The sequence below is a fragment of the Misgurnus anguillicaudatus genome, chromosome 14, assembly GCF_027580225.2.
Source record: "Misgurnus anguillicaudatus chromosome 14, ASM2758022v2, whole genome shotgun sequence".
NCBI lineage: Eukaryota > Metazoa > Chordata > Actinopteri > Cypriniformes > Cobitidae > Misgurnus > Misgurnus anguillicaudatus.
This window is the reverse complement of record NC_073350.2, coordinates 24,113,166-24,140,769: the sequence shown is the minus strand read 5'-3', so window position 1 is coordinate 24,140,769 and position 27,604 is coordinate 24,113,166. Positions and strand designations below refer to the sequence as shown.

The 27,604-nt window shown below is 40.1% G+C and overlaps 1 protein-coding gene across 3 annotated transcripts in view; it reads left to right on the top strand.

Moving 5' to 3' along the window:
• The window catches only part of igsf21a (immunoglobin superfamily, member 21a), a 346,434-nt gene extending 319,755 nt beyond the window's left edge, over positions 1-26,679 (top strand). For all 3 annotated transcript variants that reach the window (XM_073876128.1, XM_055184959.2, XM_055184958.2), the window contains exons 8-10: positions 14,084-14,276; positions 20,467-20,505; positions 25,413-26,679. In XM_073876128.1, coding sequence (XP_073732229.1) covers positions 14,084-14,276; positions 20,467-20,505; positions 25,413-25,489 — 309 coding nt within the window. In that variant the 3' untranslated portion in view covers positions 25,490-26,679. The remainder of the gene's footprint in view (positions 1-14,083; positions 14,277-20,466; positions 20,506-25,412) is intronic.
• Positions 26,680-27,604: the final 925 nt, after the last annotated feature.

Here is a 27,604-nt window from a genome sequence, read left to right as displayed (position 1 = left end):
ATTTGAGAGCGCACTCCACTCGGAGTGTTGCCTCATCTTGGGCATGAGCTCGTGGTTCCTCGCTAACAGACATCTGTAGAGCTGCTGGTTGGGCGACACCTAATACGTTCATTAGATTCTACAATGTTCGTATCGAGCCTGTATCCTCTCGTGTTCTGTCCTCACCAGGGAGGACACGGAGAGCAGACTCGCAAGTCGGCTTGCAGCCTCCGACTGAGGCTCCAAATTGAGTTTCAGTATGGAAGGCTAACAGAGCAAAAATGCGTAATGGTTTGATTTGCTCTCTCCACTGCCTTGATAGCCTTTGTTGCGGAGCATTGGCTGTCAGCCTTTCACTAGCTGTATTCTTACGAACCTACGTGTTTGGCCAGGGCCCCACATTGTGTCCCAACGGGTTCCTTTGTGAGTATTATTCCGTGGGGTTAATCCTACCAGCCCACGTTTCCCTTAGCAGAGCACTGCTTTGCTTACACAGCCACGGCTGTCATTTATACCTCAACTACGGTTGACTTTCGTCCACCATTAGCCCTTAACGGGGCGGTGACTTCCGCAGCGTCCCTATACCGCTCAGTTAGGGCGCTTCCCAGTCGCTGGCACTACTGTGGGGTTAAAGGAACATCTAGTGCCCGGCCTTCTGCCTTGAAACCTAATTCTCCTATCCTTAAGTGGAACCGGAGGGCTTTAAGCAGACACTGGAAGAGGTCAGCCCCTAGTGGCGTTTTAGTAGGGTTTCCCAATTCGTCGGTCACGACGTGACGTCGTAGTGACCGACTGAAAGGGAACGTCTCGGTTACGGATGTAACCCTCGTTCCCTGAAGGAGGGAACGGAGACGTCACGTCCCGTCGCCACAGGTGCTGCCACCTGCTGTTTAGGCCGGTCACCTTCCGGCTTTCTCAGCGAACAGAAGCTATTTCCCTATTTGCACGTGCGCCTTATATGCGCACCTGGCGGGGCGGCGCCAGCATTATGCAAATATCTCAATGCCAAGTTCATTGGCGTTTTAGTAGTATTCGAAGCAGATTGGTCTCTCTAAGCGAGCTCCCAATTCGTCGGTCACGACGTGACGTCTCCGTTCCCTCCTTCAGGGAACGAGGGTTACATCCGTAACCGAGACGTTACTCCCTAGCAACCATTGAGAATACCTTATCGACCGTTTTTGCAAAAGCTATATCTCAGCATCAAAACATCGTAGAGACACGGGGATGGTCTCTTTTGAGTTATTAAACTTGTTGTAACATGATGTGACCCATGTTTTGCCACTGCAAACACCACTCACATGTCCTTCAGTGCTCTAATGTTTCATGACTGTCAATAACAGAAGGACGATTGTAGTAGACAAGAACTTAGATTATTTTTGTTGATAACTTTTTTGTGTTTTCATCTAAAATTATTAGGTTTACTTAGGTTCTTCAATCTGCTTATCCAATCTCAATTTTACATCCTTTTGTGCCCTTTTCGGCTTGACCCCGGCATTGCTGCTTGCAGCTATATTTAGGGGTCAAGCCCCGAAGGGGCGTAGAACCCTATTGTATTTGTTAGTTTTCTTTTTATAATAATTATTATTATTATTAGTTATTCTTCTTCCGCCATTGCGGTCTATGGCAGCCCATAGAACCGTACATAGGAAAGTTATGAAATTTGGCACACTGATAAAGGACAGTCCAATGTGTCCCCACAGCAAATTTGGAGTCTCTATGTCTAACCCACTAGCGCCACCAACAGTCCAAAGTTGCACTTATGTTTTTGCATATAACTTCTTATGCGTAAGCCCTAGAAACAAAATTCTTGGTTCCTCTGATTCCTTGGCTCAAGACGATTCCATTGGACCCTATGTGGTTATTTTCCGTCCTGAAAATTTGTCCGCCATTTTGAATTATTCGTAAAACCTACTTTTTCAAACTCGTCCTAGAGCTTTTGTCCGATTGCCACCAAAATTGGTATGTATCATCTTGAGACACTCATGGCAAAAAGTTATCAAAAGAATTTCGATACAACAATCCGTTGTCGAATACCGCCTTAACGAATTTTACGTAGAGCGCAAAAAAACAGATTTTAGGCTGTATCTTCGTCAAACTTAGGCCTATTGACACGACACTTGGTACTTGTGATGCCAGTCAGGAACTGAGGGTGCATGCACAGTTTCGTCGCAGCGCCACCTAGTGTCCAGAAAAATGATTTATACACCTATAACTTTGGCTCCGATTGATGTATTTTCACAGGACTTGTTTGTTTGGAGTTCTGAATAGTTGCCAAGTCCAACGATACCAAACATGCCAGAATTCGCCTTACAGTTAACCCTGTACAGCAAAATAGCGCTTAAAAAACACGCGTGAATATCTCCACGAGCGTTTTTCCGATTGACTCGAAAACACCATAGAAAGAAACTAACCTTACCTTCTGAACAAAAAGTTCTATTGGCGTTATATTAAATTTTTCATCAGAAATGGCCGAAAGTTGCAAAAAACGAAAAAATACCTTCAAATTCTGTGTTTTTTACACATAAATGGTTGTAACTTTGTAACGAAAATATATTTTTCCACCAGATTTGATACGCTGATGCATGAGCACATTCTGAGCCTACACAAAAAAAATTGTATGCTTGCACCACTAGATGGCCTTATAATTGAACAAAACCTTTGATAACAAGCCAGCCCTATGGTCATACAACTGTTTCTTCACTAAACTAAAGTGTATAGACATAAAACTAGCTAGATATAACACAATCATGACCTGTTGTTGCATGCACAATTTTGTCATTGCGCCACCTACTGGTTTTGAGATAGAATATGGTATTTTTACCTAAAACTACTGCAACAACACATCTAAAACCATGAGTCATTATGGATTATTCCTTTCATGGCTTTGACTATAATCACTGGTGGTTGCCAATTCACTCCCTAGCAACCATTGAGAATACCTTATCAACCGTTTTTGCAAAAGCTATATCTCTGCATCAGAACATCGTAGAGACACAGGGATGGTCTCTTTTGACTAATTAAACTTGTTGTGACATAATGTGACCCATAATTTGCCACTGGAAACGCCACTCACATGTCCTTCAGTGCTCTAATGTTCCATGCTTGTCAATAACAGAAAGACGATTGCATTAGACAAGAACATAGATCATGTTTGTTGATAACTTTTTGTTTTTTCATCTAAAATTATTAGGTTTACCTAGGTTCTTCAATCTGCTTATCCAATCTCAATTTTGCATCCTTTTGTGCCCTTTTCGGCTTGACCCCGGCATTGCTGCTTGCAGCTATATTGGCAATTGTTTCTGTTAGTAAATTTTTCTTCTTCCGCCATTGCGGTCTATGGCAGCCCATAGAACCGTATGTAGGAAAGTTATGAAATTTGGCACACTGATAAAGGACACTTCAATGTGTCCCCACAGCAAATTTGGAGTCTCTATGTCTAACCCGCTAGCGCCACCAACAGTCCAAAGTTGCACTTATGTTTTTGCTTATAACTTCTGATCCGTAAGTCCTAGAAACGAAATTCTTGCCTCCTCTGATTCCTTGGCTCAAGACGATTCGATTGGACCATATGATGTCATTTTCCGTCATGTAAATTTTCCCGCCATTTTGAATTAATAAAAAAACCTACTTTTTCGAACTCGTCTTAGAGCTTTTGTCCGATTGCCAGGAAAATTGGTATGTATCATCTTTAGACACTCATGGCAAAAAGTTATCAAAAGAATTTCGATACAGCAATCCGTTGTCGTATACCACCTTAACGAAGTTTACGTAGAGCGCAAAAAAACAGATTTTAGGCTGTATCTTCGTCAAACTTAGGCCTATTGACACGACACTTGGTACATGTGATGCCAGTCAGGAACTGAGGGTGCATGCACAGTTTCATCGCAGCGCCACCTAGTGGTCAGACTTATGCTTTACATGCCTATAACTTTGGCTCCGATCGACGTTTTTTCACGGGACTTGTTTCTTTGGAGTTCTGAATAGTTGCCGAGTCCAACGATACCAAACATGCCAGAATCCACCTTACGGTTAACCCTGCGCAGCAAAATAGCGCTTAAAAAACACGCGTGAATATCTCCACAAACGTTTTTCCGATCGACTCGAAAACACCATAGGAAGAAACTAACCTTACCTTCTGAACAAAAAGTTATATTGACGTTATATTAAAATTTTCATCAGAAATGGCCGAAAATTGCAAAAAACTAAAAATTGCCTTCAAATTTTGTGTTTTTTACACATAAATGGTTGTAACTTCGTAACGAAAATATATTTTTTCACCAGATTTAATACGCTGATGCATGAGCACATTCTGAGGCTACACAAAAAAAATTGTATGGTTGCACCACTAGATGGCCTTATAATTGAACAAAACCTTTGATAACAAGCCAGCCTTATGGTCATACAACTGTTTCTTAACTAAACTAATGTGTATAGTCATAAAACTAGCTAGATGTAATGCGGTCATGACCTGAGGTTACATGCACAAATTTTTCATAGCGCCAGCTAGTGGTTTGGAGATAGAAAATGGCTATTTTTGCCTGAAACTGCTGCAACAACACATCTAAAACCATGCGTCTTTATGGATTATTCCTTTCATGGATTGAACTATTATCACTGGTGGATGTCCATTTACTCTCTAGCAACCAATGAGAATACCTTATCAACCGTTTTTGCAACAGCTTTTTCTCTGCATCAGAACATCGTAGAGACACGGGGATGGTCTCTTTTGACTCATTTAACTTGCTGTAACATGTTGTGACCCATGTTTTGCCACTGCAAACATCACATACATGTCTTTCAGTGCTCTAATGTTCCATGATTGTCAATAACAGAAGGACGATTGCAGTAGACAAGAACATAGATTATTTTTGTTGATTACTTTTGCGTTTTTTTCATCTAAAATTATTAGGTTTACCTAGATTCTTCAATCTGCTTATCCAATCTCAATTTTACATCCTTTTGTGCCTTTTTTGGCTTGACCCCGGTATTGCTGCTTGCAGCTATATTTTTATTATTATTATTATTATTATTATTATGTTTCCTCTTCCGCCATTGAAGTCAATGGCAGCCCATAGAACCGTACGTAGGAAAGTTATGAAATTTGGCAGACATGTAAAGGACAGTCTCAGAAGTTACTATAGCAACATTGGTGTGTCTGACTCAAACCCTCTAGCGCCACCAACAGTCCAAAAATCCACTTATGTTCATGCTCATAACTTCTGACCCGTGATTCCTAGAAACTAAATTCTTGTTTCCTCTGAATCCTTTGCTCATGATGATTCAATTGCACACGTTGATGTCATTTGTGTCATGCAAATCTTTCCGCCATTTTGAATTTTCTGTAAAACCTACTTTTTCGAACTCCTCCTAGAGCGTCCGTCCGATTTGCATGTCCTTTGGTATGTAGCATCTAGAGACACCCCAGACAAAAAGTTATCAAAAGCTTTTTGATAGACCAATGCGTTCTCGTATACAGTGACAACATACAAGGCGGCGAGCACGCCAAAACGGACGTGAGGCCGTATCTTCGCAACACTTTATTGTATCGACACGAAACTTGGTATATGTCATTACAGTCATGACCTGAGGGTGCCTGCAACGTTTCGTCACAGCGCCACCTAGTGGTCACGAGATTCGAAAAATGCCTATTTTCGCTTATAACTACTTCAAACTTGAGTCTAAAATCATGAAGGTGGTCTTGTTAGATTCCTTGAGGCATGCCGAGTCAAACGATACCAAACGGTTTTCGGTCGGCCATTTTGGGTGTCGGCCATTTTGAATTTTCTCATTAAGTTCAGTATTTCACAAACAGAATGGCGCATCGCTACGAAATTTGGCATGGTTCATCAGTGACATGTTCTGAGCGCACCTATAAATCTTTAGGACGGCGCCACCTAGTGGTCAGGATATGTAAATAAATTGTTTAAAATCTTTATTTCATTTGATTAAATTGCCACTATGACAAAAGACTTCACTCTATTGATTCCTTGGCTCATGCTGAGTCCGACTGTACCAAATATGTCTGAGTCAAACCTACTTCCTGTCGGCCATTTTGAATTATATTGAACACCTACTTTTTTGAACTCCTCCTAGAGCGCTCGAGTGATTGGCTTGATTTTTGGTACGCATCATCTAGAGACACTCCAGACAAAAAGTTATCAAAAACTTTTCGGTAGACCTATCCGTTGTCGTATAACGCATCAAAGAATGCGAGGGCGAGCACGCCAAAATGTGTTTGAGCCTGTATCTTCGCAAAACTTTTGCGTATTAATATGAGACTTGGTATATGTCATAACAGTGATGACCTGAGGGTGCATGCACCATTTCGTTACACTGCCCCCTACTGGTGACGAGATATAAAAATGTCTATTTTTGCTTATAACTACTGCAAACTTGAATGTAAAATTATGAGACCGGTCTTGTTAGATTTCGTTAGGCATGCCGAGTCAAACGATACCAAATTGTTTTTGGTCGGCAATTTTGTGTGTCGGCCATTTTGAATTTTTTCTTTAAGTTCAAGTATTTCAGAAACGCCACTGTATATTGTTATGAAACTTGGTATGGTTCATTACCTACATGATCTGGGAGGACTTGTAAACTTTTCGGTGCCCCCTAGTGGTCAAGAGATTTGAAGCTATATCTCTGCATCTCTTTATCGTATTTACACCAAATTTGGTGGGTGTCATCACAATCAAGACCTGAGTCACACTTTATTTTTTGGTCAGTGCCCCCTAGTGGTCAAGTCATTTAAGGCTATATCTCTGCATCTCTTTATTGTATTTACACCAAATTTGGTGGGTGTCATCACAATCAAGACCTGAGTCACAATTTATTGTTTGGTTAGTGCCCCCTAGTGGTCAAGTCATTTAAGGCTATATCTCTGCATCTCTTTATTGTATTTACACCAAATTTGGTGGGTGTCATCACAATCAAGACCTGAGTCACAATTTATTGTTTGGTTAGTGCCCCCTAGTGGTCAAGTCATTTAAGGCTATATCTCTGTATTGCTTTATCGTATTTACACTAAATTTGGTATGTGTCATCACAGTCATGACCTGAGGCACCATCTATTGTTTCTGCACCGCGCCACCTAGTGGTCTCAAGATACAAAAAATTGTTATTTTATTCATAAAACTAATGCAAACTTAGATCTTAAATCATGACAGTCATCACGTATAAATCATTTTTTGCCATGTTTGGCTTGACCCCGGTATCGCTGCTTGCAGCTATATTTCTTATTATTATTATGTTTTCTCTTCCGCCATTGAAGTCAATGGCAGCCCATAGAACCGTACGTAGGAAAGTTATGAAATTTGGCACACATATAGAGGACGGTCTCAGAGGTTACTATAGCAACATTGGTGTGTCTGACTCAAACCCTCTAGCGCCACCAACAGTCCAAAAATCCACTTATGTTCATGCTCATAACTTCTGACCCGTGAGTCCTAGAAACTAAATTCTTGTTTCCTCTGAATTCTTTGCTCATGATGATTCAAATGCACACATTGATGCCATTTGTGTCATGCAAATCTTTCCACCATTTTGAATTTTCCGTAAAATCTACTTTTTCGAACTCCTCCTAGTGCGTTCATCCGATTTGCATGTCCTTTGGTATATAGCATCTAGAGACACCCCAGACAAAAAGTTATCAAAAGCTTTTTGATAGACCAATGCGTTCTCATATACAGTGACAACATACAAGGCGGCGAGCACGCAAAAACGGACGTGAGGCCGTATCTTCGCAAAACTTTAATGTATCGACACGAAACTTGGTATATGTCATTACAGTCATGACCTGAGGGTGCCTGCAACGTTTCGTCACAGTGCCACCTAGTGGTCACGAGATTCGAAAAATGCCTATTTTTGCTTATAACTACTTTAAACTTGAGTCTAAAATCATGAAGGTGGTCTTGTTAGATTCCTTGAGGCATGCCGAGTCAAACGATACCAAACGGTTTTCGGTCGGCCATTTTGGGTGTCGGCCATTTTGAATTTTCTCATTAAGTTCAGTATTTCACAAACAGAATGGCGTATCACTACGAAATTTGGCATGGTTCATCAGTGACATGTTCTGAGCGCACCTATAAATCTTTAAGACAGCGCCACCTAGTGGTCAGGATATGTAAATAAATTGTTTAAAATCTTTATTTCATTTGATTAAATTGCCACTATGACATAAGAATTCATTTTATTGATTCCTGGGCTCATGCTGAGTCCGACTGTACCAAATATGTCTGAGTCAAACCTACTTCCTGTCGGCCATTTTGAATTATATTGAACACCTACTTTTTCGAACTCCTCCTAGAGCGCTCGTGTGATTGGCTTGATTTTTGGTATGCATCGTCTAGAGACACTCTAGACAAAAAGTTATCAAAAGCTTTTCGGTAGACCTATCCGTTGTCGTATAACGCATCAAAGAATGCGAGGGCGAGCACGCCAATATGTGTTTGAGCCTGTATCTTCGCAAAACTTTTGCGTATTAATATGAGACTTGGTATATGTCATAACAGTGATGACCTGAGGGTGCATGTACCATTTCGTCACACTGCCCCCTACTGGTCACGAGATATAAAAAATGTGTATTTTTGCTTATAACTACTGCAAACTGGAATGTAAAATTATGAGAGTGGTCTTGTTAGATTTCGTGAGGCATGCCGAGTCAAACGATACCAAATGGTTTTTGGTCGGCCATTTTGTGTGTCGGCCATTTTGAATTTTTTCTTTAATTTCAAGTATTTCAGAAACGCAATTGCGTATTGTTATGAAACTTGGTATGGTTCATCAGCAACATGTTCTGGGAGGACTTGTAAACTTTTCGGTGCCCCCTAGTGGTCAAGAGATTTGAAGCTATATCTCTGCATCTCTTTATCGTATTTACACCAAATTTGGTGGGTGTCATCACAATCAAGACCTGAATCACAATTTATTTTTTGGTCAGTGCCCCCTAGTGGTCAAGTCATTTAAGGCTATATCTCTGCATCTCTTTATTGTATTTACACCAAATTTGGTGGGTGTCATCACAATCAAGACCTGAGTCACAATTTATTGTTTGGTTAGTGCCCCCTAGTGGTCAAGTCATTTAAGGCTATATCTCTGCATCTCTTTATTATATTTACACCAAATTTGGTTGGTGTCATCACAATCAAGACCTGAGTCACAATTTATTGTTTGGTCAGTGCCCCCTAGTGGTCAAGTCATTTAAGGCTATATCTCCATATCGCTTTATTGTATTTACACTAAATTTGGTATGTGTCATCACAGTCATGACCTAAGGTACCATCTATTGTTTCGGCACAACGCCACCTAGTGGTCTCAAGATACGAAAAAATTGCTATTTTTTCATAAAACTAATGCAAACTTAGATCTTAAATCATGACAGTCATCACGTATGAATCATTTTTTGCCATGTTTGGCTTGACCCCGGTATCGCTGCTTGCAGCTATATTTAGGGGTCAAGCCCCGAAGGGGCGTAGAACCCTATTGTTATTGTTAGTTTTCTTATTAGGGGTCAAGCCACGAAGTGGCGTAGACACCTATTGTATCTGTTAGTTTTCTTATTATTATTCTTCTTCCTTCTTCCTCCATTGAAGTCAATGGCAGCCCATAGAACCGTACGTAGGAAAGTTATGAAATTTGGCACACATGTAGAGGACGGTCTTAGAAGTTACTATAGCAACATTGGTGTGTCTAACTCAAACCCTCTAGCGCCACCAACAGTCCAAAAATCCACTTATGTTCATGCTCATAACTTCTGACCCGTGAGTCCTAGAAACCAAATTCTTGTTTCCTCTGAATCCTTTGCTCATGATGATTCAACTGCACACATTGATGTCATTTGTGTCATGCACATCTTTCCGCCATTTTGAATTTTCCGTAAAACCTACTTTTTCGAACTCCACCTAGAGCGTTTGTCCGATTTGCATGTCCTTTGGTATGTAGCATCTAGAGACACCTCAGACAAAAAGTTATCAAAAGCTTTTTGATAGACCAATGCGTTCTCGTATACAGTGACAACATACAAGGCGGCGAGCACGCCAAAACGGACGTGAGGCCGTATCTTCACAAAACTTTATTGTATCGACACGAAACTTGGTATATGTCTTAACAGTCATGACCTGAGGGTGCCTGCAACGTTTCGTCACAGCGCCACCTAGTGGTCACGAAATTCGAAAAATGGCTATTTTTGCTTATAACTACTTCAAACTTGAGTCTAAAATCATGAAGGTGGTCTTGTTAGATTCCTTGAAGCATGCCGAGTCAAACGATAGCAAACGGTTTTTGGTCGGCCATTTTGGGTGTCGGCCATTTTAAATTTTCTCATTAAGTTCAGTATTTCACAAACAGAATGGCGTATCGCTAAGAAATTTGGCATGGTTCATCAGTGACATGTTCTGAGCGCACGTATAAATCTTTAAGACAGCGCCACCTAGTGGTCAGGATATGTAAATAAATTGTTTAAAATCTTTATATCATTTGATTAAATTGCCACTATGACATAAGAATTCACTCTATTGATTCCTTGGCTCATGCTGAGTCCGACTGTACCAAATATGTCTGAGTCAAACCTACTTCCTGTCAGACATTTTGAATTATATTGAACACCTACTTTTTTGAACTCCTCCTAGAGCGCCTGTGTGATTGGCTTGATTTTTGGTATGCATCATCTAGAGACACTCTAGACAAAAAGTTATCAAAAGCTTTTCGGTAGACCTATCCGTTGTCGTATAACACATCAAAGAATGCGAGGGCGAGCACGCCAAAATGTGTTTGAGCCTGTATCTTCGCAAAACTTTTGCGTATTTATATGAGACTTGGTATATGTCATAACAGTGATGACCTGAGGGTGCATGCACCATTTCATCACACTGCCCCCTACTGGTCACGAGATATAAAAAATGTCTATTTTTGCTTATAACTACTGCAAACTTGAATGTAAAATTATGAGACTGGTCTTGTTAGATTTCTTGAGGCATGCCGAGTCAAACGATACCAAATGGTTTTTGGTCGGCCATTTTGTGTGTCGGCCATTTTGAATTTTGTCTTTAAGTTCAAGTATTTTAGAAACGCAATTGCGTATTGTTATGAAACTTGGTATGGTTCATCAGCAACATGTTCTGAGAGGACTTGTAAACTTTTCGGCGCCCTCTAGTGGTCAAGAGATTTGAAGCTATATCTCTGCATCTCTATCGTATTTACACCAAATTTGGTGGGTGTCATCACAATCAAGACCTGAGTCACAATTTATTGTTTGGTCAGTGCCCCCTAGTGGTCAAGTCATTTAAGGCTATATCTCCGTATTGCTTTATTGTATTTACACTAAATTTGGTATGTGTCATCACAGTCATGGCCTAGGGCACCATCTTTTGTTTCGGCAAAGCGCCACCTAGTGGTCTCAAGATACAAAAAATTCTATTTTTTCATAAAACTAATGCAAACTTAGATCTTAAATCATGATAGTCATCACGTATGAATTATTTTTTGCCATGTTTGGCTTGACCCCGGTATCGCTGCTTGCAGCTATATTTATTATTATTATTATTATTATTATTATGTTTCCTCTTCCGCCATTGAAGTCAATGGCAGCCCATAGAACCGTACGTAGGAAAGTTATGAAATTTGGCACACATGTAGAGGACGGTCTTAGAAGTTACTTTAGCAACATTGGTGTGTCTGACTCAAACCCTCTAGCGCCACCAACAGTCCAAAAATCCACTTACGTTCATGCTCATAACTTCTGACCCGTGAGTCCTAGAAACTAAATTCCTGTTTCTTCTGAATCCTTGGCTCATGATGATTCAATTGCATACGTTGATGTCATTTGTGTCATGCAAATCTTTCCGCCATTTTGATTTTTCCGTAAAACCTACTTTTTCGAACTCCTCCTAGAGCGTCCGTCCGATTTGCATGTCCTTTGGTATATAGCATCTAGAGACACCCCAGACAAAAAGTTATCAAAAGCTTTTTGATAGACCAATGCGTTCTCGTATAAATTGACAACATATATGGCGGCGAGCACGCCAAAACGGACATGAGGCCATATCTTCGCAAAACTTTATTGTATCGACACAAAACTTGGTATATGTCATTATAGTCATGACCTGAGGGTGCCTGCAACGTTTCGTCACAGCGCCACCTAGTGGTCACGAGATTCGAAAAATGCATATTTTCGCTTATAACTACTTCAAACTTGAGTCTAAAATCATGAAGGTGGTCTTGTTAGATTCCTTGAGGCATGCCGAGTCAAACGATACCAAACGGTTTTCGGTCGGCCATTTTGGGTGTCGGCCATTTTGAATTTTCTCATTAAGTTCAGTATTTCACAAACAGAATGGCGTATCGCTACGAAATTTGGCATGGTTGATCAGTGACATGCTCTGAGCGCACCTATAAATCTTTAGGACGGCGCCACCTAGTGGTCAGGATATGTAAATAAATTGTTTAAAATCTTTATAGCATTTGATTCAATTGCCAGTATAACAATAGACTTCACTCTATTGATTCCTTGGCTCATGCTGAGTCCGACTGTACAAAATATGTCTGAGTCAAACCTACTTCCTGTCGGCCATATTGAGTTATATTGAACACCTACTTTATCGAACTCCTCCTAGATCGCTCGTGTAATTGGCTTGATTTTTGGTATGCATCATCTAGAGACACTCTAGACAAAAAGTTATCAAAAGCTTTTCGGTAGACCTATCGGTTGTCGTATAACGCATCAAAGAATGCGAGGGCGAGACGCCAAAATGTGTTTGAGCCTGTATCTTCACAAAACTTTTGTGTATTAATATGAGACTTGGTATATGTCATAACAGTGATGACCTGAGGGTGCATGCACAATTTCGTCACACTGCCCCCTACTGGTCACCATTTTGAATTTTTTCTTTAAGTTCAAGTATTTCAGAAACGCAATTGCGTATTGTTATGAAACTTGGTATGGTTCATCACCAACATGTTCTGGGAGGACTTGTAAACTTTTCGGCGCCCCCTAGTGGTCAAGAGATTTGAAGCTATATCTCTGCATCTCTTTATCGTATTTACACCAAATTTGGTGGGTGTCATCACAATCAAGACCTGAGTCACAATTTATTGTTTGGTCAGTGCCCCCTAGTGGTCAAGTCATTTAAGGCTATATCTCCGTATCGCTTTATTGTATTTACACTAAATTTGGTATGTGTCATCACAGTCATGACCTGAGGCACCATCTATTGTTTCGGCAAAGCGCCACCTAGTGGTCTCAAGATACAAAAAATTGCTATTTTTTCATAAAACTAATGCAAACTTAGATCTTAAATCATGACAGTCATCACGTATGAATCATTTTTTGCCATGTTTGGCTTGACCCCGGTATCGCTGCTTGCAGCTATATTTATTGATTGTGTTTATAGTCACAAATTTAATACGGAAGAAAATTTTTTTAAATGAATTATGGTAAACCTGCAGAGAAACCAATTACAGCTTGAACTGCTAATGTAATTCTGCATTGGTGAATGGGTTTGTATTATTCATAATATAAGCCCAATTTTGCAGACAATGCTTAAACCTAGTCCCAAACTAACATGTATGTTTGAGCTGTCCTATTTGAAAATAACTTGACCTAAAATATTTTAAAATATATCAGTGACATTGTTTCGTCGCAAGATGCACACCAGTAAGTCATGTTTATATAAGCAACCTAAATGTCGCAATTTAACCAAGGCCTAATTTTTAATCTAAGCTTTGGCCTTAGTGGCATGGCATGGCATCAAAACCTCCAGTGAAAACAAAGCTAGACAAAGACAATGCTACACAAGAGGGCTTATATACATTCTGGGGAACCAATCAGAAAATGACACATTAGGGAAAGGGAAACAAGAAACAACCATCACAATGAACACTTTCAAAATTAGAGACACGACTATGGAACACAAAACTTTATAATAAAAGACATGAACAACGAACACAAAACACCACTGTGACAATAGTTTCTTAAGTTTCCTAATCTTCTCAGTATGCCTTTTATACTAAATGTATTTCTGCAACCAGGAAATGTTGGGCTTTAGACTAAAAAGTTTTTTTTCTCTTTCTACTTTCAATCCTATTGGACACACACACACACTACTTCCAGAATGAGGTGTTTCCCGAGCCTCTTTTCACCTGGACGCGGGTAGGTGGGAGACTGCTGGATGGCAGTGCGGAGAGAGATGGGAAGGAACTGGTGTTGGAGCGAGTCCCTGCAGAACTCAATGGCTCCATGTACCGCTGCACGGCCCAGAATCCACTGGGATCTACTGACACACATACAAGACTCATTGTGTTTGGTGAGTGTTCCCAACGCACACATTTATTTTTTATTAAAAAAATAAAGTTCTTAAAAGGTTCTTTGCAGCATTGCCATTGAATAACTATTTTGGGTACCTTTCAAGACAAAGATTTATAGGAAACATTCCTTTCTAACCTTTTTATGGTGTGTAAAATCTAAAATCAGGGTTTAATTATTGTTTTTATGACAAATTTATACGAATTAGCCTACTTGTAACATACGTATGAATTCCCGTGATATGAGGTGGGTTCATCTGAGCTCTTATTTATTGTTTTTATGATAAATCAATAATAAAACAACAATAATAGATGACTTGTACAAATAAAAAGGGGCCATATAGTGAAAATCTTAAATGTCCTTACTTTTTTAAATAAGAGATTCAATATGTAATTCATATCTCGAAAAACTGCCTTTTCTGAATTTCCACAACATCCACAAATCTGATGCATTAAAGGTGCAATGCGGGACTTTTAGCGACATCTAGCAGTGAAACTGTGAATTGAAACCAATCATTTAGTCCACAGCTCACCCATCTTTTTCGAAATGCATAATGAGGCTATGGTAGCTGCTACAGGACAACCAGTGCTTTAAGTGGCCCAAAAGAGGTGCCGGTATACTCTATTTTTTTTTTTTTTGCTAACTCGACTCCTATATTGAAGGGGTTTTAAATTCAGCAGTCAACAGACAACATTGTAAAAAATAATAAATCCTTTTATAAGTTTGTGGATTTGCTTGAGCTAGAAATAGCTACTGAACATAAATAAAATGTGCAAAAGGTAGATATGTGAGTAAAATTTTCAGCATGGTTAAATGCTGAAACTAGTTTTCAGATAGAAAGAGCTTGAAAAAAAATCTTTAAAATGACACCAAGACCATGTCTATGGGTTCAAGAATAACAAAATACTGGCCATTTGAAACTCGAAAGTCATTTATTTTGTCCCATTGTTTTCCATTTTGCGGGTGGTAAAACTACTGTGCAGGTCGTTCAAATTTATTGAAATTTCGTTCACTTGTAGTTTAGCAATTAAACTAAATGTATATTACAATTTCACGAATGTTTTCTGCACATCGCCTGAGGAAATCCGAAGTTGTGTCGAGGGGAACCAAACTGACAGCCGCGACAGCAGAGATTATCACGTACCTCCAAAACTTGCGTCTGACCTGCAGCTATCATTCTGGCTTGGTGGGATGTCAGCCAGCGAGTCCTCTGATTCTGACCTTGATCTTTTACTACTCAGAGTTTAAAACAAGGAAGGCATATTAAGTGTTCATTGTATTTTCATTTTAACCGAGCAGCTATGGTTGCGCGTTTCACAAACAAACACACCTCTCCAGTCCAGAGCATGTTGACACTGACTGACCGACGCATGTGCTTTTAACTTGTAAACGCAAGGGTGTATGGGTAATGTAGTCTCTGCTCTCGGTGGTACGAATTAGGAAGCGTACATTAAAGGATAATTCCGGTATTTAACACTTTGAGTCTAATTTCTGGTTTGTTTTGGATGAACTACAGTGATGGACACAGAAATTTTGACAATGGGTCGCGTCTTGAGTTTTTGACTCATTTAGAAGCGTCTCTTGACTGCTTCAGAATGGAAGTCAATGGCCATGCACAAACATGTCACCAAAACAACACCCAACGCTCACCTCCAAAACTGCGCCACTCACCGAGCGGCCCGCGGCGCTCGTTGATGACCAAAAACAAGTTGTGTAGCGAAATACAGTTTCTGTCGTGTTTTATTTGGCATTTTGTAAAATTCCATTGACTTCTCTGGAAGACTCATTGCTCGCTGATATATCACTCCGCCGCCGCCGGAAAAGGAAAAGGGACTGTTTACATGTGGTTGATGTTTTTTCGCTCGGTTTCTCTCAGAATAAATTTTTCCCATATTTGTAGGGCTGGACCAGAATATTCGAATATTCGTTCCGTATTTCAGTTTTGGGATTTGAATATATATATAAATATTTTACAGCGTTAATGCAGAGCTTTTGCCAAGCAGGAAGTGCGCTTCACGCTCCCGCTCTATAGGTGGCGCAGAGAGACCAACATCCATAGCCAACAGCCACCAAACGCACACCAGTGGAAGAGATCGCCTCAAATGGAAAACGCGCTTCCTGCTTTGACATTCACGCTAATAATATTGTAAATAACATTCAGTTTCTTGCAAAAACTGATTGATTTGCTTCACAAGACGTCAGTATGTCACACAGAGTTATGGGGGATTACTGTTGTATTGGATATATATGCTTTAGCTCTTAAAGTGTGCGGATCGGTTGACTTGCATGACGGAGCACTGGGGTTTCTGCAAAATATCTTCTTTATTGTTCTGCCGATGAAAAAAACATATTGGATGGTGTAAGTGTTATAAATAAACTTGATTTTGAAAGTATGCTACCGTTTTATTACAGTTTGTTGGACTATGTTCATTCATGCTTCAGACTCAAATATAGAGCGGAAGTATATACGCGGTTGTGAGGTATCTGAAAAAATAGTTCCACTATAGCAAATAACACGGATTGAAATCATACATTGCGCCAATATATTTGTTTTTAATCATCAACGAACACCATGAACCACTCGGTGAGTAGTACAGTTTTGAAAATGAACGTTAAGTGTTGTTTTAATGACATTTTGTGCATGGCCATTGACTTCCATTCTGAAGCAGTCAAGAGACGCTTCTAAATGAGTCGAAAAGTCAAGACACGACCTATTGTCAAAATGTCTGTGTCCATCACTGTAGTTCATCCAAAACAAACCAGAAATGAGACTCAACGTGTTAAATACCGGAATTATCCTTTAAGGGCGCTCTGAAAAGCCGCAGTGCAGCCAAAGGATTAAATTAAACCTCTGATTTTTAAACAGATGTGAAAATGAGCGTTCTGGTACGCTAAAAGCACGTTCTGGGCGCACGGAGAGGTGGTGGTACGCTCAAGAGCTATTTTTGGAAGTGGCGGTACTGAGTACCGGGGCGTTCCGACCCACTTAAAGCACTGAGGACAACTAAGTCATCGTCTGAGACAGCGTAGTAATAAAATACAATCTATACAACGGTTTGTTCATTTAGGGCTACTGTAGAAACATGATAATGCGAAATGGTGACTTCCATGTTCGGGGACACGTGGTGTACGGAGATAAAAACAGCCGCGGTAGAGGCGTGAAGCGCAAGTGATTTCAATGTTAAGTCAATGTGAAGACACGTTGACGCGCGTCTGGAGGTCTCGCGGCGCGGATGAGGCGTTTGGCATGTCGCGGAAGACGCGATTCCGTCTCATTCGCGCGTCTAGTTCGCGCGAATAGTGCTTTTTGTGCATTTTGCGTTTGACGCCCGAGTTAAAAAATTTGATCTTTGGAAAATTTGGAAAATTTGGAATTTCGCGTCGTGTTAACCAATCAGGTAAACCTGGTAAGTTGTAAAAACATCAGTCATCTTGCAAACAGACAACCACATAGCACTTGCCCCTCCCACAAGAAGCGGATTTTGCCTCTGATGCGCGTCAAATGTTTGCTTTTTCTGCGCGTCTACTTCGCTCTAGACGAATGCATTCAAATGTTCAAGCAGCAAACTAGGCGCGGTAGACGCGATTTTGACGCCTGAAACGCGGTTGGTGTAAATGCAGCATTATGTAACAAAAGCAATACAGTTTATTTTGTAGGGTATTTATACACCACTGATAATATAGTTATGTTTATTACATTGCATTTCTGTCAAGAGATCCTTCTAAAAGTCCCACATTGCACCTTTAACAAATGATGGCTCCTACCGATTAACTCATGACATCAGAAAAAACTTTATTGTTAATAAGTAGACCTTATAAAGTTTGAGCAGCACCTTTCAGTTTACAATACTTTGAAATGCTTAGCCCACAGATGTCTCTCTCATAAGGGGCATACTGTAGTCATTCATTAGTGCAAGTGTTTTTCATCAACGTCATGTGAAAAGATAAATAGCCTCTTTTGTGTGATTATGTGACTGTTTCATTCCCCTGCGATTTTGCCTTGCTATCCTTTGCTGCTAAAACAGATGCTGTGCTCACTAAGTCTCGGCTTTGTTTTCACTGATGTTAGAGAGAGATTGCTAGCTGATGCCGTTGCGTGTGTGTTTTCTCACCGCCTCTGGACTAATTTCCCCCTCGAGCATTGGTGGCTGTCAGGGTTTATGAGGGATCTGCCTATAGCATGAGTGCAGATCTAATCAAAGATGAGTTTCCAAAGATGAAGGACACCCACAGCCATGGACCCTGGTTACAAGCTAAATGCGGTGCTTGAGGAGACTTGAGCTGAGTAGTAAAGTTGCACCCATCATAAACAGAAACCCTTTTATGTAGATGCACAAATGAAAACTTGACATTTAACATTAAAGGATTAGTCCATTTTCTAAAAAAAATCTAGATAATTTACTCACCACCATGTCATCCAAAATGTTGATGACTTTTTTTGTTCAGTCGAGAAGAAATTATGTTTTTTGAGGAAAACATTCCAGGATTTTTCTCATTTTAATGGACTTTAATGGACCCCAACACTTAACAGTTTTAATGCAGTTTAAAATTGCAGTTTCAAAGGACTCTAAATGATCCCAAACGAGGCATAAGTGTCTTATCTAGCTAAACGATTGTCATTTTTGGCAAGAGAAATAAAAATATGCACTTTTGAACCTCAACTTCTTGTCTTTCTCCACTCCTGTGATGCGCCACTGCGACCTTACGTGATGCGTCATCACGTCAAGAGGTCACGGATGACGTATGCGAAACTACGCCCCAGTGTTTGCAAGTGTGGAGAAAGAGGACCGTTCCGACGTTGCTGTATGTGGAATGATACTAATTAATGTCTTTTTGTCAGTTTATTGTTAAAAATGGTCCAGAAATGTGCGTCTCATATATGTAACACGTGACCTTTCGACGTCATTACGCAATTACGTGAGGTCGCACTGGTGCGTCACACGACCGGTTTAAAAGTGCCTCTTTTGCCTCATTTGGGATCATTTAGAGTCGTTTGAAACTGCAATTTTACATTGTTAAGTATTGGGGTCCATTAAAGTCCACTACAATGAGAAAAATCCTGGAATGTTTTCCTCAAAAAACACAACCTCTTCTCGACCGAACAAAGAAAGACATCAACATTTTTAATGACATGGTGGTGAGGCAATTATCTGGATTTTTTTAAGAAAATGGACTAATCCTTTAAACACTTCAATTGAATTTGTAATGTACTGCATCTTACTGTATACTGGTGCGAAAAGTATAAATTATGTATAAGTATACATCACGTAAATATTTTAAGCTATTTAATATTATAAAAATCATAATGTATGATGCATGTAGCTCAACTGGAAGAGCACTGCAATACCTACGCAGAAGGTCCTGGGTTCGATCCCAGGGAACACATATATTGTTAAAATGTGTACCTTGTGTAAGTCGCTTTGGATAAAAGTGAATATATAGTACAGTAATTGGTTACAGGGCTAGGACACATATTCACTCTCTGAAAAAAAGGACAATTTGTCCATCACTCTTGCCCTGTCATTCTACTCATTTCTATCCCAAGCATTTTCAAATGATTCAGATCTTTGGGGTAGACGGCGCCTGGGGAATGGCTCACGTGGCAGAGCATTAATGTCCATTTAACAGCCCAGTTCACCCCGAGTCATCATCTGGCTCATTTAGATGGGGCATGTGCTTTGAGTCTGAACACGGGTGGCAAGGAGAGAAGAATGGTGATTAAGAGCCTTTGAACTGGGCTACTATTGACCCGTTTCAATAGCCATTCATTAGAGCCCATCAGCTGTATTAAAGAACAAAGATGAGCATTTACGAAGAAGGAAGCTTGCAGTGTCAGGTCTTGTTAATAGATTTTTCGGCTATATGGTATCAGTTGAGGGCGCGGTGTAGTATTTAAGAGGATTCTTGGAGAAAAAATTGTAGTGGAGACGGTTCACGGAGAGCTCAAAGTTCAAGAGGTTTTAGTCTTTTGTGGGTTTTACATCGAAGGGCTAAACTTGTGAACTCTCACTGTTGAGCTCTTTGGAGAGATGGTTGTCTTTCTCTCCTTTATTGCAACAAAGGAGTCGGCGATCTTCATCCATCATTAGACCGCAAACCTGAATCACAGTTCTCTTGTTTTTATATCCACTAATATTCTCTTGTTCTCTCTCTCTATCTTCAAATCCCCCTCCTCTTTCTCTGTTCTACAGAAAACCCGAGTATGATGAAAAACACACAGAATCTTAACAGTAAGTATTTGAACTTCTAAATAAAAAATGATGTATTGGTGATGCCTTTTTGTCTTGTTTGAGAAGTCACCTTGAAGTGTATAAAATTACAATTTTGCAACATTAGATTATGATAATCTTTTCTGTAGATCAAAGGGCACATATTATGCAAAATCCACTTGGATTTAAATGTGTGTTGGCAGTGTGTGAACACAACCACCTTACCACCTTACAGTGAAAAAATTTACCCATTTTTTCTTTTTTAATTCCTATTAAACCAAAGTAGTCTCATTAGACATTCTGATTTGATTTTCTTATCAATGTGATGTCACACTAACAAAGCTCTGCCACAGCCACTTACTGACTGATCAGTGGTGGCTGGTGACTTCTTTTTTCGAGGGGGCTCGATGTGAAGTTTGTCACAAGTATGTAGCCCGTCATGTGTGTGGTTCCTTTTTTTTAAATATGTGTTTTGCGTGTCTAGAGATCATGTGCATCATGCTTCTTGTCAAAATAAGTGCCTGCTGCAGACGTGTCAAAAGGGTTTATGATAAAAGAGACGCTCGCATTTGCCAGATACTCGCATAATCTCATGCGTAATCAGAGTTTACTGTTAAGGGAGTGTCTTGCATGTATTTTATGAACGTGAGCGTCTCTTTTATCATAAACGGTTTTGATGCGTGTGCAGCAGGCACTTATTTTGACAAAACACGTGATGCACATGGTTCACATGACGCAACAAACACTTATTTTGAAATCACGAGCGACACACATGACACTCCGAACACTTATTTTGAATTAGCGCTCCTCGGATGAGCAGTCACGAGCCACCACTGTGACTGGTTAACACAAACCTCATTCACATAGCACTTTGGTCCTAGAAAATACCCATAGAATTGTCAGAAAGACTTCTGTGTGAACGCAAACACGTCCCGTAAATGTTCTGGGATCGCTACCGAAAAGTGGACCTAGTAACATTCCCATAACATTCCCGGAAAGCCCTATGTGTGAAGAAGATGCAGAAACAATGATGTTAGGGGGATGTTGTAGAAAGGACGCGGGTCAGCGCAACAATGAAGTTATGGTTCATCTCTTTAAAATGAGGGATTTACATGCAGATTAACATTCACGATGAGAAATGTCTGCAAACTGAACTAAAGTAGGGAAAAGCTTATCACTATCAGCGCTAAAGCTGAGATCATCAAAGAATATGAGCTTATAATAAACAAACATGCACGCAACAAATATTGTTCAGCTCTTTAAAATGGGGCTTTAAATGCACATTAACATTCAAGGAAAATATCTGCAAACTGTTATGAAGCAGAGATCAGGGAGCTCGTCAAATATCCAATCTGAAGCTAAAAATCATTCACCAGCATACTAGAACGACGTGTCAAGCTCTCTTTTATAGGCTTATCATAAACAAAAATGCACGCAAGATGCAGAACCTTAAACACGTCACGTGTCTTTACGGGATCTTAATGGTATCTGTGTGAATGCACACAAAGATTACGGAAAGTCATTGGCAGTGTAAATAACCCAAAAAGCAAATGATCCCAGACAAATCCTGGATGAATTTTCCGTGTATTTTCCGTATTTGTGAAAGGGGCTTTATTGGTTACCAAAAAGCTTTTCTAAATGTAATTGGCACATTGAAGCACTAATGCCGCTGAAGATATTCATACTGTATTCACAGGAATCAGATCTATTTTCAACCAAAAGCAGTAGCTCATTTGCATTCAAAGGTACACACATGAAAACAGCGCTTTTTTGTTTCCATCCAAATAGGGTCGTTTTGGACATGCTACACAATTGATCTGTGAGATGTTTTGGGCTGAAATTTTACAGACACATTCTAAGCACACCTGAGACTTATATTACATCTTGTAAAAATGGGCATAATATGTGCTCTTTATATTAATAATTGGGTCCCCAGTGCTTCTATCAACCTAGAAAATGTGAAAAAAATCAATCCAGTAACTTCGTTTTGGTAAAGCATTCTCTGCAAGCATGTGAAAAAATATTTCATTGAAATTTGGCTCCCCTTGTGATGTCAAAAGGAGATAAAATTTCCCCCTTAATCTGAACTATCCAACCACTGCACTGCCATTTAGTGCAGAGATCAGCTCATTTGCATTTAAAAGGACACACCCAAAAACGGAACATTTTTGCACATACCTACCAAGTAGGAATTTTAACATGCTATAATAAATTATCTATATGGTATTTTAAGCTAAAACTTTACATACGTACTCTGGGGACACCAAAGATTTATTTGACATCTTAAAAAAGTCTTGTGAAATGTCCCCTTTAAAGGAATTGTGCCATACATTTCGGATATTTTGCCCCTAATTTTGCTCGCCATGTCCATTTTTTCCAGATGCTTTTTTCTTTTGTATCATTTCTGGCCTTTCTCCATCCCATCCTTTTGACGATGCCATGTGTCTCCTGAAAGCCCTGCTGCCTTCATCATTTAGAAAGTAGAAGTGAGCCATCACTTACCAATGCACCAGCGGGTCCACAGCAAATATAATTCAGTGATGGATTACAGTTGTTTTACACATTCAGTGCTGGCTCATTTACAGTTTTTGAGTCTCATATGTAAAGATGAAAAACCGTCAGACAGTGGGATAAAGGGGGATTTCTTTCGGTTCCTTATGTTTTCCTTTTATTTTCTCCCTGCCTCTCTCATCTTCTTCACCCCACGCTCCTCACCTTCCGCCACGTCTGCGGATGTGAATTTGAATATGCAAATGCGTCAGGGCAGGTGTGTGCGAGCAAGGACAGAATCAGGTCAGCGTGTGCGCGAGCCTCAAATGCCCATCGTATGCAAGTCAAATGGCTTGTAGAACAAGGCCTCAGGAGGTCACCATATCTGACATGTGTCTGAATCTCAAACACCCTCCCGACTCACAAAATAACACCCTGAAGACTCTCACAAGTGGTCCAGAGTCTGGAATCATACTTTTATATTTGTAGCCTTGATGAGGAAAGATGGGTATGTCTGGAACGGCGTATTATCATACTGTTTTTGCAGTATGCAGTTTGTTTACTGTGTACAGTAGGCTGGTGTAAATTTTAGTTATGTATGTAAAATGTGAAGTAAAAAAATGCATGCTGCATTGAATGCAAAAACATACATATTTTTATGCGTCTAGGGGGCTTTTTACACCTGGTCACTTCATGTGTTTTCTGTTATCGGATAGCCATCTGATTTGTTAAAACATTTACATTTGGCCACATAAATACGTCTTGTGAAAATGGATAAGAATCTGATCTTCTTCTCCCACGGAAAATACACTCTTCATTACTCCGCCTTAAAAAACTTAAGACAATGTTTATGCAACAAAAGGCAGCACTTACTGTATGTTGTACTATATGTTGGGCAGGCTATGCGAATCTCCTTGCTAGGCATGAGCTTGAGCGCGCAGTACAGCGCAGCAGGAGAGTGACGGCGCAATGATTTAACGTACAGGACCATGACGGGGAAAAGTGTTCACAAACTCTCTCTCAAAGCTTTATTTCTTTGTTTAATATAATCGAGTTTGTCATTAGACTTTTTATTGGTTCTAGAAAGTTTTTTTACCCATTGTCGTCACTACATAAAGCAATAAGCGTGTCATCTTTGTTTGTTTGCGTATTTGCCGGGTAACTTCCGGGTGACGTGCTAACATTTGGCAAGAGTAAACGCTGACATATTTGGTTTCATCAACCAGATGTATTTACACTTGTCCCGTTTCGTCTGAAATGCGTCCCAGACCACCTCCTGAAGTGGTTTGAGCGATCGTATTTAAATCCATCTCGAAAACGTTTCGGAGGGCATTTACGCCTGGTCTTTTTACGATCGGATAGCTATCCGATCAGAAAAAACGCATGAAGTGGTTTGTCCCTTTTTAACCCAATGCTGGGTTGAAAATAACCCTTAGTATGGCTGATATATTAACACTTATTGAGTTTTGACCCTAAAACGAAAATAGTTTTGTCATCTTGGATCGTAGTTATCCATATAAAATTATATCATAATACCATAAAGCCATAAAATTGAGGTAATGTTACATATTATCGCTTGTTTTGTCAGTGAAAGTGAGAGATGGTAATAAAATTACTATAGCATTAAAGAACTATTGCTCGTAATGCTTGCGACAGCCATCATCTCGCTTATTGAACACTGTGTAGCTTGCAGAAAGGTTCTGGCCCATTCAAGCTCATTTAAACCTTTTACAGTGCATTAGACAATTACAGTAAAGTACCTGAGAAAAGATGAACTCTCATATTACTTGTTTGCCTACTGTCACACATGCAAAAAAGTGAGGAGCTTCTTATTTGCCAGATCTTTTAGTACAGGAGGTCATCAGCGTCAAAGCACTTTAAAGCTAAAGTTCACCTAAAATGTATGATGTTGTTATTATTTACTCAACTATACTTCATACGGTACAGCAAACAGCGGTAAACACAGACTGTTAAGCTCCAAGGCGTTTTTATGCCTTGTGCATTATATTTCAAGTCTTTTGAAGCCATACCATAGCTTTGTATATAATAAGCAAACCTAAATTTAAGTCATTAATCACTCTCGGTGCAAATCATTACGTAACTCTCGAATCAAACATGGTGCCTTAGGCACAGGTTGGACATCAATAACATCAAAAGGCATTGGTTCATGTGGCGTGTTACCAAACATCACAATGTCAAACCTGCCATGTTTGCGCCGTATTTGGTTTTAGGGTTGGATTATGATTTGCATAAATTATTTGATTTGAATATGGTTTCATTTTGGTCTGCTTATATGTTCTATTAAAATAATAGTGTATAGGAGTAAAAATGACTTCCTTTAAGGCAGAGATATGTTTCTGCATCAAAAAACAGGATTAAGGCCAAGGTGTGATGAGAATATTCCTGGCAAATAGTAATTACCTTACGTTCTCTTTCAGACGGGGCTGCCGGTTTGCACACGTATGGACTGATATGCCTGCCACTTATTCTCACAGTGACTGTTAAGCTGACGTGAATATCCTCAGTTCAACCCCACACAAACGCACCTCCTCTCAAGGCAGGTGCATATATTACAAACACACACGCACACACACAAACACAAGCCTTCTCCAGCCCATGAATAAACCTACCTTGCTTTCATCTGTTGGAGACCTGAGCCTCCAATAGGGGGCGCAGCATCTTTTTTTGTGAAAACGTCCAAAAAAGATCCAGATGGAAATGATGATAATATTGATAATACAAAAAATGAATACACAAGAACAAGCATCTCCAATCTGCCATTTTTGCTTTTTTGCATTTACTTGCCTGTCAATCAATAAAGGACTGTCATTGAAAAAGAGAAAAAGGAGAAGACCTTGGCGTTCAAGCTGAACAAATTTGTCATGCACTGGGGCGTGGAAAAAAGACACTGAGGAATAGTTGGCTTCTGAAAACGTTGACTGTCACTTCAAATCCGACCAGCCGTACTCAAGCCGCGTCCATCCAATACCGCACACTTGGCACAAACAGGACACGAAATCCCCTTTTTATGGACGCCATTTGTGTTTTTTGATCACATGTTTTTCCCCTTTAATTTTCTCGAATGGTTCTCGGCTGGAATGTAACAAAAAGAGACAATACTAAACGTTTTATCGCAAAGAAATGGAAGATCCTCTTTTTAAGTGTATTTTGTGTACATCCCTGTAAATAATAAAAAGTATATTACGGAAAAGAAAAAATGAAAATTAATAGAGATTCGGGGTCAGGATTTGGGGGAAGATGCAAGGGGGTAGCAGCAAATGGCTTTATTCCATGTGTCTGGTCATCCCCGGTGGCCATCGCCCAAAATCCAACCCAGCTTTTAGACAACAGTGGAATCAGTGGCCTTTCTAAGTTCTGATTTCATGCGTTCAGTATCTACGACATCCGTGTGACTGTTTTCGATCACAGACGAAAGAGGGCAACCTTTCTCCATTGGTGGTGCATGTGACGTTTGAAGATGATTTCCCGTCTCATCTGTTTGTTGCCTTCCTGTACTTAAGTTCTTGTCGCATATTCAGTGACCCGCATCGTGTACAGTCCTTATCTCTAATCTAACAGTTACTGCTAGGATCATGTTAGATGCCATTACGACCCCCCCCCTTCCATCCCCCAAAGGAAGCTCAAGTGTAAACAGGGTTGTTGCATTTGTTTCATATCACCTGTATTAAAAATGGAGATGATCAACTTAAACGTCTTTGTGTGATTGGCCTTTGGATGCTTTGTTTTGAGTTCATATTTCTCCTCAGCAGCATCGTGCTAAAGATTCAGTCATACTAGATGGCATTGCTTCTGTTTTTAACTATTGAGGGACAAGTTCGGTGTTTTACACTTGGGGCCCTGTTTTCAGATTGTTTATGATGCATCGGTTTTGACTGAGGTTGGGACATATGATGCTGGCCCGAGAGTTTTGGGGTGTTTGTTGTATCACCTCCCACCTCTGCAATGGCTGCATAGGTGCACTGGAACAATCCTTCCTAAAATGCATTAAACTTACAAAGACGTGAAACTCACCGAGTGGTCAGGGGTGTTCACTGATATGCTCACACAAAAATCGCTGCAAAAGATGCTTTCCAACAGGTTTTATCTTAGTTTTGTCAAACTCCATTGACTTGTATACGATGTGCTGTGAGGTACGGTATTACTCCGCTCCGGGGACTTTGTTTGTATTCTTTTAATTGGCAAAGGTGGAGTATCGCCACCACCTGGGCTGGAGTGTTTATTATTTAAGCTCTCAGCGGAAGAATGTACGGGTGTGAGGCGTTTGGAAAAATAGGTCCACAAGTTTACAACGAATGCTAAAACAGTTGGAAAGCATCTTTTGTGTGAACATATCAGTGAACACCCCTGACCACTCGGTGAGTTTCGCGTCTTTGTGGATGAAGGTTTGATGCATTTTGGGAGGGATTGTTCCTGTGCACCTGTGCACACATTGTGGAGGTGGTGGGGTGATGCAGCGGAAACCGGAAGTTCTTGGGCCGGCATCGTGTGTCCAAATTTCAGTCAAAAACGTTTTATTTCATCGTGGACAATCTGAAAACAGGGCTTTGAGTGTAAAATGCCGAACTTGTCCTTTAAAATAAAAAATAACTACTTCGAACAGGTTGTGATA